This window comes from Molossus molossus, unplaced genomic scaffold, assembly GCF_014108415.1.
Source record: "Molossus molossus isolate mMolMol1 unplaced genomic scaffold, mMolMol1.p scaffold_m16_p_3, whole genome shotgun sequence".
Taxonomy (NCBI): domain Eukaryota; kingdom Metazoa; phylum Chordata; class Mammalia; order Chiroptera; family Molossidae; genus Molossus; species Molossus molossus.
In genome coordinates this window covers 72,980,325-72,997,436 of record NW_023425366.1, presented here as the reverse complement: position 1 = coordinate 72,997,436, position 17,112 = coordinate 72,980,325, and the positions used below count along the sequence as shown (strand labels likewise).

The window sequence follows — 17,112 nt, the reverse complement described above, 5'->3', positions numbered from 1 at the left end:
TAGATCAGATTTTGAGAGATCCTCACCTAGACTAGGTACTTTTGAGATAATTCTACTCAGACCTTCCAGCTAATTCAAATCCTTTGACAAAGCAATAAAAGGAGTTTCTCTGTTAAAGTAAACATGGGGCAAAAGTTTTCAAGAATGACTCCAGCCAGTGTGGCTTAGTGGTTGAGCGTCGACTCATGCATCAAGAGGTCACCGGTTCAATTCCTGGTCAGGACACATGCCCAGGTTGTGGGCCCGATCCCCAGTGGGGGGCATGCGGGAGGTGGCCAATCGATGTTCTCTCTCATCCATGTTTCTCTCTCTCTCTCCCTCTCTTTTCCTCTCTCTCTAAAAATCAATTAAAAACAAATAAAAGTTTTCAAGAATGAAAACATCCAGTGCAGGTAAGAAAATGGGGCTCGCACATTCACTGTAGGTTGTAAATTGGAAAAACTATTTTCTCAGGTTTGGTGAAATCTGTTAAGGTTTAAATACTCCATGGCCCCAAAATACCATGTTCAGAAATCTACCCTGCAGTGGCAGTATGTGGTTACCTAAAACATTTCTAACATTAACGTTCACTGCAGCATTCCTGTGACAGCAAGAAATCCAGAGCTTAAATATCTTTAATAGGGAACAGGGTATATAAATTATAGTGTATCTGCACAACAGAATACTAGGCGGCCGTTATAAATAATGAAAGAACTTTATATGTACTGTCTTAGAAATACTGTATGCCCAGGGTAAACTGTTAAATTAAAAACAACAGCAGATGCAGATCTATGGAGAGTGTAATCTGATCTTTGTCCAAAACAGAAAAAAGTGCCTATACACATGTCTGTGGCTTCTGTGTGTACAGGGAAATGTTTGAATAAGCATGTGAAAAGTTGGCAGACAAATGGTACTTACCTGGAGGTAGGGGTGGGTAGGAAAGGGGGTGGGATTAAAGAGGGTATTATGATGTTTTTCTTTTTAATCCATATACCTTTTCTTTAACACCTTTATTGAGTTATAATTCACATGCCATAGAATTCACCTCTTTAAAGTGTACAATTCAATGGTTTTTATTACATTCACAGACATGTGCAACCATTGCCTCATATTACAGATTTTTTTAAATGCTAAGGTATTGTGAGTGAGTTTTTAACTTTTATTTTTAATATTTTTCAGTATTTTCCAAAAGATGAAAAAGAAAGTTTGTGATTATTTTAATGGGAAAATATTCAAATTTATCCAGAGTTACCCAATCTGTGTTAGTATTTTCACCGGTAACTCATGTATTAAGGAGTAGGTTTTTCTGTTCTACTACTAGAACTATTTGCAATTCTGAAATCTGAAAAGCCTCAAGTTTTTTCAAAATGTTTGACAGCAAAATGAATGAATATGATGCTATTTAGAGTCTTTGTTTGTCCAGTATAGTGTGACTATTTGAACATTTTGCTATAGGTATATTAGAGTATTTGATTAGAGACAGTGCCTCAGATCCCCAAAGTTGATATAATGTAATATCCAAATTATGCACCTGAGTACTTTCAAAAAGGTTATGAGTTCTTTTTTTTTTTTATCCTCACCTGAGGACATTTTTCCATTTTTTTGTTCAGATAGAGTGGGAGAAAGATAGAGAGAAACATCAACGCGAAAGAGACACATTGAGTGGTTGCCACCCACACAACCCAACCAGGGCTGGGGATAAACTGCAACTGAGGCACATGCCCTTAGCGGGAACCGAACCTGGGTCTCTCTGGACCTGAGGCTGACGCTCTAACTGCTGAGCCAAACTGGCCAGGGAGGTTATGAGTTCTTAATACTAAACCATATCTGCCTAAAGTATTTAAATAAAAGCTTGTATCCCCAGATTAAGCAATATTAGAGAAATAGGACGTGGGAGCTGGAGAAGGGAGAAAGGAGACTTGCTGAATGACACAGGTAAAACATGAATGGCTTTGGGAGAGAAAAGGGAAGCAGTAAAGTGCACTCTTCCTGGAACCATATTCTGTATTTACTGAGGATGAAGCTTGTTTAAGCAGGTGGTTGTCCCTGGTGTTGAGAACCTGGAAACATTATGTGCACCTAGAATGAAAGCTCATGGTAGGAACTAACCTGCCACATTCTGGAAGGAGTGGAAGGAGATGAGCCTGCTGGACCTATCGAGTCAAGGAAGGCCAGGCTGAGTGCAGGCTGAGCGCTAGCAAGGGGCCATCTCTGCCTCCCTGCCAGTGCAGAGACCCACTGGCTTTCGTGCATCTTCCTGGGGGTGGAGTAGCTTTAACAACACCCTCCATATTTGCAATTTCAAAGGAAATTCTTAACTATGAAAAGTAATCCAGAATGTTGGAAAATACCCTGGTCCATAGTATCCCTCACTTTGCAGAGGAGAGAGTAAAAGCAGGCTTGCACATCTCACTGGGAAGCACGCCGAGGGAAGCTCCCAGGCCAGATTTAGGGAGGACAACAGCGGGAGCAGAGAGGAGCAATCTTCCACCCCGTCCCTGCTGTCTCAGCAATCAGGCAGCAAGGAGTCACGCACACTCTAACACTTCCACTGAAGTCACAGGAGTCTGCTCTACCCTGCAGTGAAATAATTTTAACTGTAGCTGCCCTGCCACTGATCTATGCTCCATCTTGTTTAAAAATGCATTAGCAAGAGATTTTTTCCTGGGCTCACAATTTCAGAGCTTTTCCAATAGCTTCCTGACTGTAGCCTTGTAAGGCAGACATGCAGAGACATTAGAATTCCCCCAGAGCCCTCTGTTTCCCCTTCTGCCTTCCACTGTTTGCAGTCCCTCAGGCTCCCTCTATTACGCCTGCAGGTGTGGTGTGGTGGGACCTCCTGCTGTGTGTGTGTGTGTGTGTGCGTGTGTGTCATGTGCATGCACGAAAGCATGCTCCATGTCTAGTCACACCCACCTGTCTGGAACTGAGCTGCTGAGAAGCCAGGATGGAACAGGACAGAGCGGGCAAGGAGAATTCAAATCTGAACAGCACCAAGGCCAGGCCCTAGTACTCCCAAGATTTTATTCAAAAATTTGCCTTCAAGAGCTTCAATTCAGATTCTGCTTAACAGTAATAAGAAACTTAGCTACCTAGATTCCACATCTAAAGCATCAATTTAGAACAAGGGAGAAGGACACCTACCTATAGGAAATCAATCTAGCAATGTGAAATATTTCTCAACTCAGGGGGGTCCTGTCTGCCTGCCTTTCAACCCCGTCTCACTACGCTGAGTGTGTGCTGGCTCGTGTGATTACAGTTATTGTTTCATTTGCTCCCATTGGACAGTGAGCTACAGAAGGCAGACTCTGTTCTTATTCATCTTCGCCTCCCTCCATGCAGTGCTCTGTTTGAATCAAAATGAGTTGAAGTGGTAGCTTGACAACAGAGGAAGCTATAGGAAATACAGAAAAGCAGATAGAAAAAGGCAGAAAGCCTAGTAACATGGAAAAACTCTATCTACTCCTAAAATTTTGAGAGAAATCATTATGCAGAGTTGATATGCAGAATGACATCCCAAAACTACGAAGAGAAGGAGGGTAGGGGAAGGAGGTCAGCTGACATTCACTGCCCGTCTGCTCTATGCTGGACACAGCTGCAAGCATCAAACACACACCAACTATTTAAATCTCATAAAGCACATACTATATTTGGAAAAGATTTATGCCCCAAATGTTTTAAAGTTATAGTACGTAAAGAGTTAAAGCCTTCGCTTTCTGGAAAACTTGGCTATTGGAAATGATTCGCTGTCTAAGGGTTCTAACTAGAATTTCATGATGTGATTTTTACTAATATAACCCCAGGAATTTGGAGATGAAATTTCTTAGAACTCACATAAAGAAGAGTTGAAAACAATCCCTAGGTATCATTCATCTCATTAAACACCCAATATAAGAAAATCTTGTAGCTATATACTCCTAGGACACAGCTAAAACGTGTGTGTGTGTGTGTGTGTGTGTGTGTGTGTGTGGTCTGTATCCTTCATGAGTAATACCTGCTAGTTTTCCTATATGCAACCAAGAGCTTAAGGACAGTAAGCAGGTTGGAAATTTTGCTAACCCAAAGAAAGTCAGAGCTTATGCACTTGGGAATTTTAAATCAGTTCCAACTTCAGTTGGTGCATGTATGGGTTTTTCAATTTCAGAAATGATTTACTGTTGGAGACTAGTAAGCTAAAGCCAGGCACTGTGGAGAGGAGAGGCCAGTTTTCTTAAGATTCCCCTGGGCCAAACATCCTGAAGAAATGTGGCAATTTTTTGTCAGAACTGTCTCAGAACTGTCTCAGAACTGTCTCTTTGGAATAAGACTTTATTACACACACACACACACACACACACACAATTAGAAAGAAAAAATAAAGAACAAGGAGGAATCTCTAGCTCCCATTATTCTAATCTTAAGTGAAGGGACTTGATCTTACAGTTTCTCTGTGTAACTGAACTACAAAGAACCAAACTGCTGTGCAGAACAGGGCACAGACCATACTAGGAAACCTCTGCTGGCAATGTGACAGATGTGAACACCGTCCTGTGTCTACACTTAACCAGAAATCACAACGCTCTCCAAAAGTAGCCAATGGACTCTTCATATTATGGGCAACTATGACAACTACGCCTTGAGAAGAATGTATGCCCACTTGAAGCCTTTCACAGGGATTATAATGATACTAGGTAACATTTATTGAGTACTCACCAGGTACCTTTATATGAACCCTTACGACCCCACTCTACAGAGGAGGTGGGCAGGCATGAGAAACTGGGTGAGGGTAACAAAGTAGCCAGAGCCACTGCCAGGCCATCTGGTCTTAGAGCTAGTCAACCCGCTAACCCCTGCACTATGCCGTTGCCTATATGGGACTCTCATTTCTAATTAGATTACATTCTGTTTTCCACAGATTATAATTTACAAGAAGGCTACATTTAAAAAAGAGAACTGGCCCTGGCCGGTTTGGCTTGGTGGTTAGAGCGTCGACCTGCGGTCCGGAGAGACCCGGGTTCGGTTCCCGCTAAGGGCGCATACCTCGGTTGCAGTTTGTCCCCGGCCCTGGTGGGTCGTGCGGGTGGCAGCCACTCGATGTGTTCCTTTCACGTCGATGTTTCTCTCTCTCTCTGTTCCTCTCTCTCCCTCCCACTCTATCTGAACAAAAAATGGAAAAATGTCCTCGGGTGAGGATTAAAAAAAAAAAAAGAGAACTGGCCCTGGCTGGTTTGGCTCAGCGGTTGGAGCATCGGCCTGCGGACCAGAGAGTCCTGGGTTCGGTTCCCACTAGGGGCACGTACCAAAGAAAAAGAGAACTCATGCTGGCCTTTCAGAGCCCCAATCCCGGCTCACCTTGGTATCCTGGAGCCCCAATCCTTTCCTCGTAAACCTAGTAGTAGTGTTTTCACGCCCTCAAGCCTAGGACTGAAGTTAAAATCTGACAGGGCTATTGTTTGGCTAACAAGCACTCTGAGTGCCTTCAGCATAAAGTCCTAGCAAGACGCTTTATGGTCTGGTCCCCACCTTTCACCTGTTTTCACTTCTTGCCACTCCACCCCGTGCATGTCACGCTCCAGTAACGTCATTACCAGGAGTTCCTTGTGGACACGAGGCTTTTCGGTCTTCCGTGTCTCTGCACACGCTTTTACCTTTATCTGGACTGTGTCTTCCCCTCCTTCTACCAGGGGCTCCTGATCACTATTCAAATCCTTGCTCAGGTCCCATCTTCTAAGAAGCCTTTCGCAGATGCTGTCCCCCTCCCCTTCCAAGCAGACCTGTCCACTCTGCCTTTCCACAGCCTCCGTATCTGGAATGCATTTCTATTATTGCCTATAAACACCCTGTTTTCGTTCTTGTTTCTCCTGCTGGAATATACTACATGCCTGCGGGTAGGAAGACTAGTATACCCAGCACAAGTCTGACACTATGATTGACATGGCATTTAATAAAGTTGTCTGTTTATAAACGATGTCTGTACAGCCTCACATTCCGTGCAATTTCCAAAACAAACAAAAGCCCAAACAAAACAAACACTGCCTATTGTCTCATGGAACTCACACCCAACTCTTTCCTACCAATGAGACCAAGCATACTGACTTGGCTTTAGGTTCTATTCTCTCAGATACTCTATCACATTCCAACAAATATTAGAAGAGATTTTACCTTCACTGTTGGTACTTCATTCATTAAAGTCCCAAACCTGTCACTTCCCTAAAACCTTCCCTGTGTGGAAAAATGCTCACACCTTTAGGTCAATCATCTCCCCACTTTTCAGAAGAGTGCAGGAATTTCCTTGTAGCCTTAGTCTGCTTCTGATGGATACTTTATGTACTTGAGGCGTCATCAATAGCTTTAACAACATTGAGTTAAAATCTTCACTGACACTAATATGATTATTATGGGTATATATATATATATATATATATATATATATATATATACCCGGGGCCGGGGGCAAACTGCAACCAAGGTACATGCCCTTAGCGGGAATCGAACCTGGGTCTCTCCAGTCCACGGACCGGCACGCTAACCGGCACTCTAACTGCTAGGCCAAACCAGCCAGGGCAGTAGGTAATTTTTAAGACAGAAAAAGATATTTTTTTCTTTAGGATAAAAGCCTAGAGCAAGATTTTAAAGTTCTGTGTAAAATGTATATAATGCAGTAAAGTTGCATTCCACAACACCGCACTAATTCACCCAGTTCCCCAAACTCTACCAGATTCACCCAAAGTCTGGTAGGCCTGGGTTTAGAATTCAATCTCCACTCACCCCTAACTTAATAAATGTAAAGTGATCTCTCATTGTTTTAGCGAGATTTCATATCTTCCCATGTGCTTATTTACTATTCTAAGCCATGTATAGCTTAAGGCATAAGGTAATGTCTAATATAATTGAATGAATTATATGAACAAAGTTTTTTTGTTTATATATTCATTATATTACAATAACGTCTATGAATTATAGCACCGGTAATCTTTCTATCTCATACCTCATATATACCTTCTTTCACAAAAATGATTCTCAAAAAAATGAAAGATGAACATAAAAGTTTCTCATCAATCTTTAATATATTGTATTAACTATCAGTATTTTTTGATTACCCCTACATTAAACAAATTACAAATTCCTCAGCAGTAATAAATTAATTGAAATGAAACGATTACAGTAACATATTTTATGAACTAGTATATAATGAACTAAACAAACTGATGAACAAAATAGACCCAGAGTCATAGAAGTAAGGTACAGACTGACAATCCTCAGAAGAGGGGGAGGGATAAACCACAGAACTTATATGCATGTATGCATAACCGATGGACATAGACAACAAAGCTGGGGACGGGTTGGGAGGGGATGGGGAGGAGGGTGTCAATAGGGGGAAAAAGGAGAAACATCTGTAACAAAAATAAATTAAAAAAAAAAAAAGAAAACAGATAGTAAATATCCATTTTGTCACTGCAGTATCTGTTAGGACTACAAAGGCAAGAGGACCTAGATTGAAAGTGATGTCTAGCGCTTCTGTAGAGGATATAGAGTGAGGAGTGGGAGTATGTGTGAGTACGACCAGCTACTTAGTATGGTGGTCAACAAAAGCCTTCCTTGCCTTTTTTTAGAAAAATCTGTGTATTGTCAATGCTTAGGAAGTCAGCAGTCTTAGGATCTGCCTGTTCCACTGATAGCAATGCAGTAAATTTGGAGAGCAGAAAATTTCTGTCTTTGTTCCTTAAACGTAAACATTAATTATTCTTTTGTTTTCAACAAAATCTTGTCTTAGCACTACAGGCAGTTAACAACATAAGATTAGGTTCTGCTCCAAACATGGAAAGCTATTTATATATAACTCAAAGCACATTTTTAATATGAAAACAAATTTTATTCGGAAGTTGGATTCATGGGCTGGTTCCCAGGAGCTTGCTTAATTGATAACATATCTGACAGAAGTACTAATTATAATTTTTCAATGACATATAAGTATTCTTTCCAACATCTTTTTCCTGAGGAAGAAGCATGGATTGCCCCATCCTGGATGCTGAGAATCTGTGGAACGTCTCAGCGGAGGCCCTGGAGGACGTTCATGGGTGGAGATGGACGTGTACCTCTAGACTTAGTTGTGGGACGGAAAGCTAACACGTCTGGAGAGGAAAATGTATCAGGTTGGCTAATAGAAATGTAATGTTCAATTAGAGAACTTGGCGGAATATGCATAAGTCAGCAAGGCAATTTGAAAGCTGACAAGCCAAGGAGAAGACTGCTTAATATTTACACTGCCATGAACGCAGGGGTGTGAACCTGGAATGCAGTTGGAATTTGACTAAATACAACAGAAGGAATACCAAGCACCAGTCCCGGTTTTCTTGGGAAAGGGCTCCTTCCTCCTGTCAATGATTTTATAATAAGAAAAGGAGCATTTAAAGAAAGTGCATAGTAAACTCGGGTTTAGATCAACAGGTGTCTAGGGTAGTGCTCAGTAGCAGGTGTCTAAGGGGTGGGTGGATTTTGCATTAGTGCAGTGGACAGTGAATGCATTAATGAAGTGGACTGTGTGGACTGTAAATAAAGCACTGGCATAAGCCTGAGTATTTGAGAACCTCCCTGGTATTGCAAAACCTGCTGCCTCTCTCCAGGGCTTGTTTACAGAATTAAATAATTTACTAGTCCCAATGCTTTCTGACAGTGCTGCTTGGAAGGAATGGTCTGACAGAAGCAGGCAGATAAGATAATACACTGGAGAGCCAAAGAACCCTCAGGTAAGCATAGGACAAAGCACAGTAGGATGCATATGAGAATGTGCCCTTCAAAATAAAAGTCACCTCCCCAGTAGTCTCAAATGAAAAGAAACCAAGGCAGTTGTTTGACAGTGGGCCTCGAGGGTGTGCTCAAGACTTCATTTTATTATGTGGTTAATAGTATATCTATTTTAAACAATATAGTACTAAAAGTTTTGCTTAGTTCTAATATTTCAAAACTTACCTCTGAATGCACTAATATCCCCATAGTGTACTTGCAGTACAAAGTATTTACTTCCAGTCTCTCCTCCAACTCTGAAGCCAACACCTGAAGATTTATAAAAGATGATAAATTAGTATTTTAGAAATAGAAGTCTAAAATGGAGCTAATCTCAAGTTGCTGATCTGTGAAATCCAAAGGGAAATAAAATAGCAGATCACATATGCCATTATGTTATATGAAAATGAAAGTAAACTAGGCATTTACTGGCAATTTCTAATATAATCAATCAATCCTTCTCAAAGCTCTGATAGAATTCTATACATAATTCCCACTCAGAACCAGATGAATCACTTACATGTTAAGAGAACAATTCACTCATTTTGAAAGAAACACAATAATGCAAAACAAAATTCTGTCCTTGATTTTATAACAGATATTTTATTTTGCATATATTTATATTCATTTTTATTTTATGACTGAATATAGAAAATAGACTTCTTATGAGCATCTCAGAGGAATTACTTTCCTTTCCCTATGAAAACAGGTATCTGCAAAAATGTCATTGCGGAAACTGTTACTAACTAGATTACGAAGTCTAGTATGCCAATAAATTTTGGACTCTGAAGGGTTCCTAATGTCTTACTATTAATAGAGTTTGCTGGTAAGCTAAAAATTATTTACAGAGAAACATATTGACAGGTGGAGAAATTTTTTCTATCTGCTCTACTAATGGACCTTTAAAATGTCAACAAATTCATGACAGACCCCTTATTAATTTCCCAACTCGCTTGGTGGTGGCGGCTGCCTGGTAAACTACAGAGAGGATTCTGAGGCTCATTTGAAGCAAAGCAAAACAGACGTCAGTTAGAGCTGACATGAGTTAGGGAGGCAAGAGAGGAATGTGTACTTCCCAAGCTGCCATCCCTCAATCCCCGGACCAGGGCAGACCTATTCTGTAATGGAACTGCACATTCACTTTGATATTAAGAAACACTCGGGTAATAAAAGAGAGTCTAGTAATTCACTCACACATTGGAAGCTGTGAACAGTTTAAAGGTGAAGTCAGAAAGCCAGCTGAGGTTTGGCATGCCACTAAATACAGGTTCCAGGACTCTAAAAAAAAATCTGTTTGCTGAAACAGCAGTTTATTTCAATCCTCGCTCTCTGAGCTCAAGAAATACTCCTGTTGGCAAGAACCAATGTGCCTGAGGCCAAAGGTGGCTGGAGGTAAACTTGGTTTTCTATCTAAACTGTCGAATTGCTTACCAAATAAAACCTTTTCAATACAAAGCAGGTGATCCAGGCACTTTTTCTCTTTTTTAAATCTTCACCAGAAGGTATTTTTACATTAATTTTTTTTTTTTTTTTTTAGATAGAGTGGGGGAGAGAGAAAGAAACATTGATGTGAGAGAAACACATCAACTGGTTGCCTCCATAATGACCCCGACTGGGGCTGGATCATCCCCACAACCGAAGTACATGCCCTGGACCGGGAATGGAACCCATGACTCTTTGATCTGTGGGCCGCCGAGCCAAACCGGCCAGGGCCCAGGTACTTTTTTAGTGTGAAACTGAAGAATGGAACATTGTCAACGACTGCTGGAAAGGACATATAATAAAAAGTACTTTGGAATCAGAAATCAAGCAGCTTAATATAAGACTCTCCAAGATGCCTCAGATGTACCTTTGGGGAGTCTGGTAGGTGGAGCATTTCTTGCCCAGGCATACAGAATGTTGGCTTTATCTATACAGGTTCCTTCATCACAAAACCTGAAAGAACAAAAAAAAAGTAGCTATTAATGAAGATTCCAGTAGTAAAATGCATAAGTCACTTACTATGGTGGGGGGATAGGAGAAAATGTATGAAAACAAAGTAAAATATTACATCAATATATTATCACTGTAGTCACATCAGCTTTTAGATCCTAATGAAGACTGGAGCAAAGAATATTTTTGATGTGAACAAAAGCACATATGAAAGGGGATTTTTTGGTTTGCTGCCCAGTGTAGAACAATCCTGTGAGGTAGACATACAATTTCTAATCCGATACATTCATGTGTGGAATGTACAGCATGTAATCGGGTAGAAAAAATAAGCATCACATAGAGAGTCTGAATAAACCAAAGCTACTGCAGAGGAAACTTAGAAGTAGACTAAGAAAAACACCATACCTCTCCCCTGTGGGGACCACTGTTACCAATAAGTCTTTGGCTGTTGCAACAAACAGCGCCTATGCCCAGTAGGGTGAACAGCATGAGCAAACCCCACTCAAAGCGTTCTGGTGTCAGAGCTGTATGACTTTTTAAGTCTATGAATACTGGCTGTGTCACACACAAGCTGTTTCATGTGCGAGTCTGTATCTTAGCGAACCTCAGTTTTCTCTCTTGTAAAACAGAGATAGTTAAACTCACTTCACAGAGGTATTCAGCAAGTCAAATGAGATGTAAGTGAAAGCACTTTATAAACCTCAAAGCATAATACCAAAGTAATGCATTATTTAACAAAACTTTCACGTTATCTAAAGGCTCACTATTGAGAGGTAGGGTTGGATGTTGAAAGGAGCACAGGCAGAAAGACCTCTGGGGTGGAATCCCAGAACCTCCCGTAACAGCTGTTTATCTTGGGCATGTCTACCAGCCCGAGAAGGCCTGGATGGAAACCTGTCTGGTAGGGCTGCAAGGGTGATGTGTGTAGGGCACTCGGCTGTAACTAGCATGTTGGTACCTTCACTGGTAGATCCAATCTCGTAAGTGGTAAACTGTCTGACTCCAAACCACACAGTTTTTTGTTTTTGTTTTGTCCTCATTACATTAGTTTGTTCTGTTATCGACCTGGATTTGTTCAAAACACTGTTAGGTGATATCCTTATGCTGCTTTTATAAATTTGTGTTTTGAGAAATTAGCACCAAGCAAAGTCAGAGTCAGTTCAGGCAGATCTGAAAGGCTGGAGGACTATCAAGGACAAGGATAAACAGGTTCTCGGGCAGGATGCTGGCTCACAGGAGAAAATGAGCACAGCCCTTGGCCCAGAGGGTAAGCAAGGGAAGACCGTGGTGACTCCTAGAGGTGAGAAACTGAGGCTGGAAACCTGAAGAACAGCCGGGTCACAAATGAGAAAACCACTGGGGAGAACTTTGTGCCCGGAGGAAGGGACCCCTAACATGTCTGCTGCCAGGAGTGAGGAGAAAGCGGAGCCAGCAAGCCCAGCCCACTGTTCCCTGTCTGAATAAAGGGCTCTGAGGGGCCAGGAACAAGGAGGTCCTCAGAAGGTTATGTTCAGCAAATATTCTTGCTTCTGTAAATCAGGCTGCAGAAAGAAAGTGGGTAATGTGCCATGTGAAACACATCAACCAGTGGTTTCTCACTGCTTACTGTCAAGAACAATATACTCACGGTGAAGGATCATTACCTTACCACGTGAGACCTGTGCGTTGGAACAAATGTCTGTGACGTCCTTGTGCCAAGTGTGCTAAAAGGCGAAGGGTACTGGACAGTGCCCAAAAGCACTCGGCTTCAGGCGATAATGCTTTTAAAAATGAGATTGTCAGATGTGATGAACTTTGTGTCTCACTGCGGTCGGCTGCTACAATTTAAAGATCTGCGTGACAATTTTCATAGCTTTCAGCAAAGATCATCAATGCACAGGGCCTAACATCAACGTGATGACAGTCTTAGGCCGAACAAGACAATTATTTCCTCTGATATGGACATCAATTCAGTGTGTGACTAGTAAGAACTAGAATGAAATATAATAGGGAAAACTGGTTTAGTAAATTTTTTTAAGCAACACATTTGACTATGTCACTTGCTGGCAGAGAATCTTTCAAATGCTTCCCAAGAATAATATCAAAATAAAACCCAAACATTGTAGCATAAGGCTTTTCGTGATCTGGGACCTTGTTATAGCTCCAGAAAAAATAAAAATTTTTTAGTCATGCCAAGTGGCTGCCAGTTTCTAGTCCCTCTCTTCTCCACGGTTCCCTTGGCCTGGAGAACAGCTTCCCCAGCTCTCTGCCTGACAAACTTGTCCTACTCGCCTTCTCCTTCGAGATTCTGGTCAACTCTTCCTCCTCGGGGAAGCCTTCCCTGATTTCCGCCCCATGCAACTTCCATTCTTTAACTGTAGCATTCATCCTAAGAATCACTTTATTTATCTCCTCTTCAATAGGCTGTGCATACCGAAGCGTGGGGTCATTTCTTTACCCTAAAGTCCCAACACTACAACCCTGCCTGGCATTTAGCGTCTACTCAAGAAATGTTTGGAGACGTTAACTGCTAAGTACGATTTAAGCTTTTCAGATACAAATACTTAAAGAATTGAGTTGACCTAAGTTTTAATGTACTGTCAAGTGTAAAGACATCTTTTTAAATTTAAGAAGTTTTAACTAAAGTATTAAATAACAATAAATTTAAATTATTACTTGCCTGGTATTTTGTACAAACAAGCTTACATTCACTCTCGCAAGAATATTGCCAGTAGGTTATACTTTACAGCCGAACAAGCTCAGAGAGTTTAAGCAACTGCCAAAGGTCACACCATCGAGTCATGATTCAAACCTCTGGCCATCACACTTCCTTTTATTTTATCTCAATTTGTGAGAATGATTTGTAGGCAGAGATAGGTATTATATGAAGGTAAGCTTTGATGACCATCACATCTGAACTACACTGCAATGTGTGCATACAATTCTAAAATAAAATTCTACGTAAGTCTTTCTGATTTATCCACCAAAAGACAATGACTTTATATTGAATTCCCTTATCAGTTCTGGTAAGGAAGAGCTTCAAAAGCAAATTTTGGTTTGATTTTTTAAAAAATCTTGTTTTTGATTTTTTAAAGAATATACTAAACTCAAGACTGACTCACTGGACGGAGCTGGGATGTGGAAACCCATTGTAAAACAACGAGAGGCCTGAGGCGCAGGGAGAGCAAGCGGCCGGGAGCGGGGATTCTAGAACGGGCGGCACAGAGAGCGGCAAAGGGCACAGAGAGGAAATCCTTGCACCTCTTCCAATTTCCATTTCCCGTTCTAAATGAAAACAGCATCATATTGTCTCCACATAAAAGGACCGACAAGATAAAGTTGATATTGCATATTTTGGCTCTCCAAAAAATGACCTACCAAAATAGGACTTTCACTCTCCTTGTTAATAAGAAGAGTCGTAAGGTTAGGAAGCAGTGTAACCAACCCTTGATCAATGGCAGCTGTAATTTCAGGCCTCATCAACCAAGCTCCTTATTCTGATAGCAGCTTTTCCTAAAGGCTCCTCCAGATTAAGCCAATTAATTGTGAAAAGATTCACATAGCTCCCCTGTGATTTCCTAGTATTCATTGCAAAAAAAAAAAACAAAAACCGATGAGAATTAACATTTGAAAATAAAACCATTCTGGCTTCTTGAACTTTTGCTGTAGAACCTTTCACCTCTAATCCATGGGGAAACCATTCAGATGGCATGAATACTTTCAGACTATGCCAAGAACTGAAAAGTGCTAGCCTGTCATTTTGAATTATCCAAATAAAACCCGGTTGACTGTTAAAATACTCTCTGGTTGTATCTGTTAAAAGCTACTTAAAATCCAAGGTTACTCAGGGAAGATCCAAACAGATGAACTCATTTCTTCTTTTGGTTAAAAAAAAATTAATAAAATTGTCAGGCCCTCATGTTAAGCCTCTATGGCCTTCAATTCTAATTTTAACACATTAAATCTCTAACAGAACCACAGGAAAATGAATCCAAAGTTAGATGTTTCTTTAAGAAACATAACATAAAATCAATGGCATATATAGCATGTCCTCATGTTTCAAAATTGCATCCAGTGAGTCAGGTATGCAAATTCATTAACTGTTCTGCAAACCCACAGCACATCTTTCCCAATTCAGACAAACCCTATGCCAATTTCAGTGCAATGGGTATGTGTCGACATAGTAATGATCAGGACACTTGATGGGAAAGCTGAACAAGGGCATGATTTATAAGCACCAGCCTAATAAACAGGGCCACAATATCCATAACCCCCATGAAACAAGAGAAGCAATAAAGTCCACAAGAGCAGAGTGTGTCTGTTTTGTCCTCACCAAGCTCTGAGTGCCTAACAAAGTGCTTGCACATTGTGGATAGCAAATAACTATTTTATTAATAAATGAATCAAGATAATAGCTACCACTTATTAAGTACTTCTAATGCCTGGCACATTCCTTGTGTCCCCTCACTCTTCATAATGGCTCAAGAAGGCAGGATTAATATCTCCATTTCACAGATGAGGAAACAGCCCAATACACATTGAATAATATGAATAATATTTATTCAAATGATCAAGTAGTAGAGCTGAGATTTGAACCAAAGACGCTCTGGTTTCCAAGTTCTGGCTCTGTGTTAGATGTTAGATGTTAAATGTTAAATATTAAATGTGAGAGTATTATGCTATAATACTGCTAGTCTGTTTAACAAAAATACTAGTCTTGAGAGGAAAAAATAAAGTTCAAAATAATGTGCTGTATGTTTCTGTTGAAACTGTCCAAATGGACATCCATGACATTCTATTTTATTAAAGTTGACACTAGTCTACTAGGAACTGGTCAGTTGCTAAGGAACCCCTATCAACACCTCTAATCCAAGCACCTAAAAATTAGCCAAGAAATACGATCATTGGTGACTAGAAGTTAGGACAAGATGTCAAGTGTATTTTAATGACGATCTTTTATACTATCCTGATATGCAACATAATACGAGTCCATTACAATATTAAAGTAGAATAAGGAAACGAGTACAACTAATTTTAGCCTACCAAAATTTGTGTCTAAACTTGGCTACTACACTCAAAGACACATTTTACAGTGCTCAGAACAAGGAAAAGAGTAGACTTTGGAGATTGTATCATTTTTATTTAAACTGACAAGGATGCTATGTACGTTTAACTTTAGAAGTTTGTTACGGAGAAACAAAGGGGGCATTGCAGAAGGCACACGGCGAGTCTTGCTGCATCACAAGGCGAGTCTTGCTGCATCGTGTCCAGATGACACGGAGCTGGGATATGCAGAGGGTGCGTGAAGGCAGTACATGCAAATACCATACTCAGTCAAAGGACCATTGCCATCAAGGGGGCTTTAGTAACATCATCCTAAAAAACAGTCATTTAAATGAGTGACCAAGCAGGGTGTTTCACATACAGGCTTCTCTCTATATACAGTATTTACGTATATCTTTTAGCTATTTTCTCTTTCCCCTCATAAGCATCTGTAACCCTGTGGAGATACAGGCATTTAAAAAGACACCGCAGGTGGTTAATAAATAGAAACAGTTGAAAGGGATTGAAGCTAAAGCTTCATAGGATGGTAAAGCCCTACTGCTTTAGCTGGAGAGTGATTCCAAGTTAGAACAACTAGAAATAGCCTCATTTAACCAGCTAGGATTCTTCTCTTCAAAAGAGATCAAACAACCTATCGAAGCCCAGTTTGTTTTGTAAAGAGCAGTTGGTCATAATAAGTGTCATTAGAAATAGTTTTCAAATAAAAAATTAACTGCTAAGGCTAAACATAATTTTAGCTCTGCATAGAAGATCACACCAAAGTACAAAGCAGAATACATAAGAAGCCTGTTCACTTTAATCATGGAATATTATGAACACAATGGTGGGCTGGGTAGTCATAAATTGCTTTAAGCCTAAGTGCTCTGCTCAGCAGGACACAGGTGCACAGCCTATACCATCTCACTTCACAAAGACAGTGCTCCAGGATTATTCCCAATCCCAGAACAATTTATAGGAAGAAAATATCATGACTTTCAAATCCTGGAACTCTCTGTAGCTAACCACTCATTATTTAAATTTTTTTTTAATCATTAGAATAAAAAAAAGCAGAGAAAATATTCATAGAATAGATAAATGCAGTATTTCAATTTCCAGGATTTCCTAAGATTTGCCATTTTTTAGTGGAGAGCAATAATAAAATTTTTATATCTAAATGACTCAGTTTTCACCACCTCATTTCCTTACTGACCCCGAAAAGCCCCAAATCTGCTCACCTATGGTTATTTAGCCAACAAATCTGAGAAACTCAAGGCTATGCTTTGAATTAAGTCTGCAAACACAAATCAAGTCCAACAAATCATGCTATTGCTGTGCTTGCTCCAATCCTGGTGCTGTTACTTTCTGTTGGTCTCCAGATATGTTGTTTCCTTCAAAAGCCTGGGAAAGAAGGTAGGA

The 17,112-nt window shown here is 40.4% G+C and overlaps 1 protein-coding gene across 6 annotated transcripts in view; it reads right to left on the bottom strand.

The window, feature by feature from the left end:
- PAM (peptidylglycine alpha-amidating monooxygenase) overlaps positions 1-17,112 on the bottom strand; it is a 164,496-nt gene that overhangs the window by 86,141 nt on the left and 61,243 nt on the right. For all 6 annotated transcript variants that reach the window (XM_036279562.1, XM_036279563.1, XM_036279564.1 and 3 more), the window contains exons 5-6: positions 10,592-10,677; positions 8,929-9,012 (exon numbers count right to left, since the gene is read on the bottom strand). In XM_036279562.1, the coding sequence (XP_036135455.1) occupies positions 8,929-9,012; positions 10,592-10,677 (170 nt within the window). The remainder of the gene's footprint in view (positions 1-8,928; positions 9,013-10,591; positions 10,678-17,112) is intronic.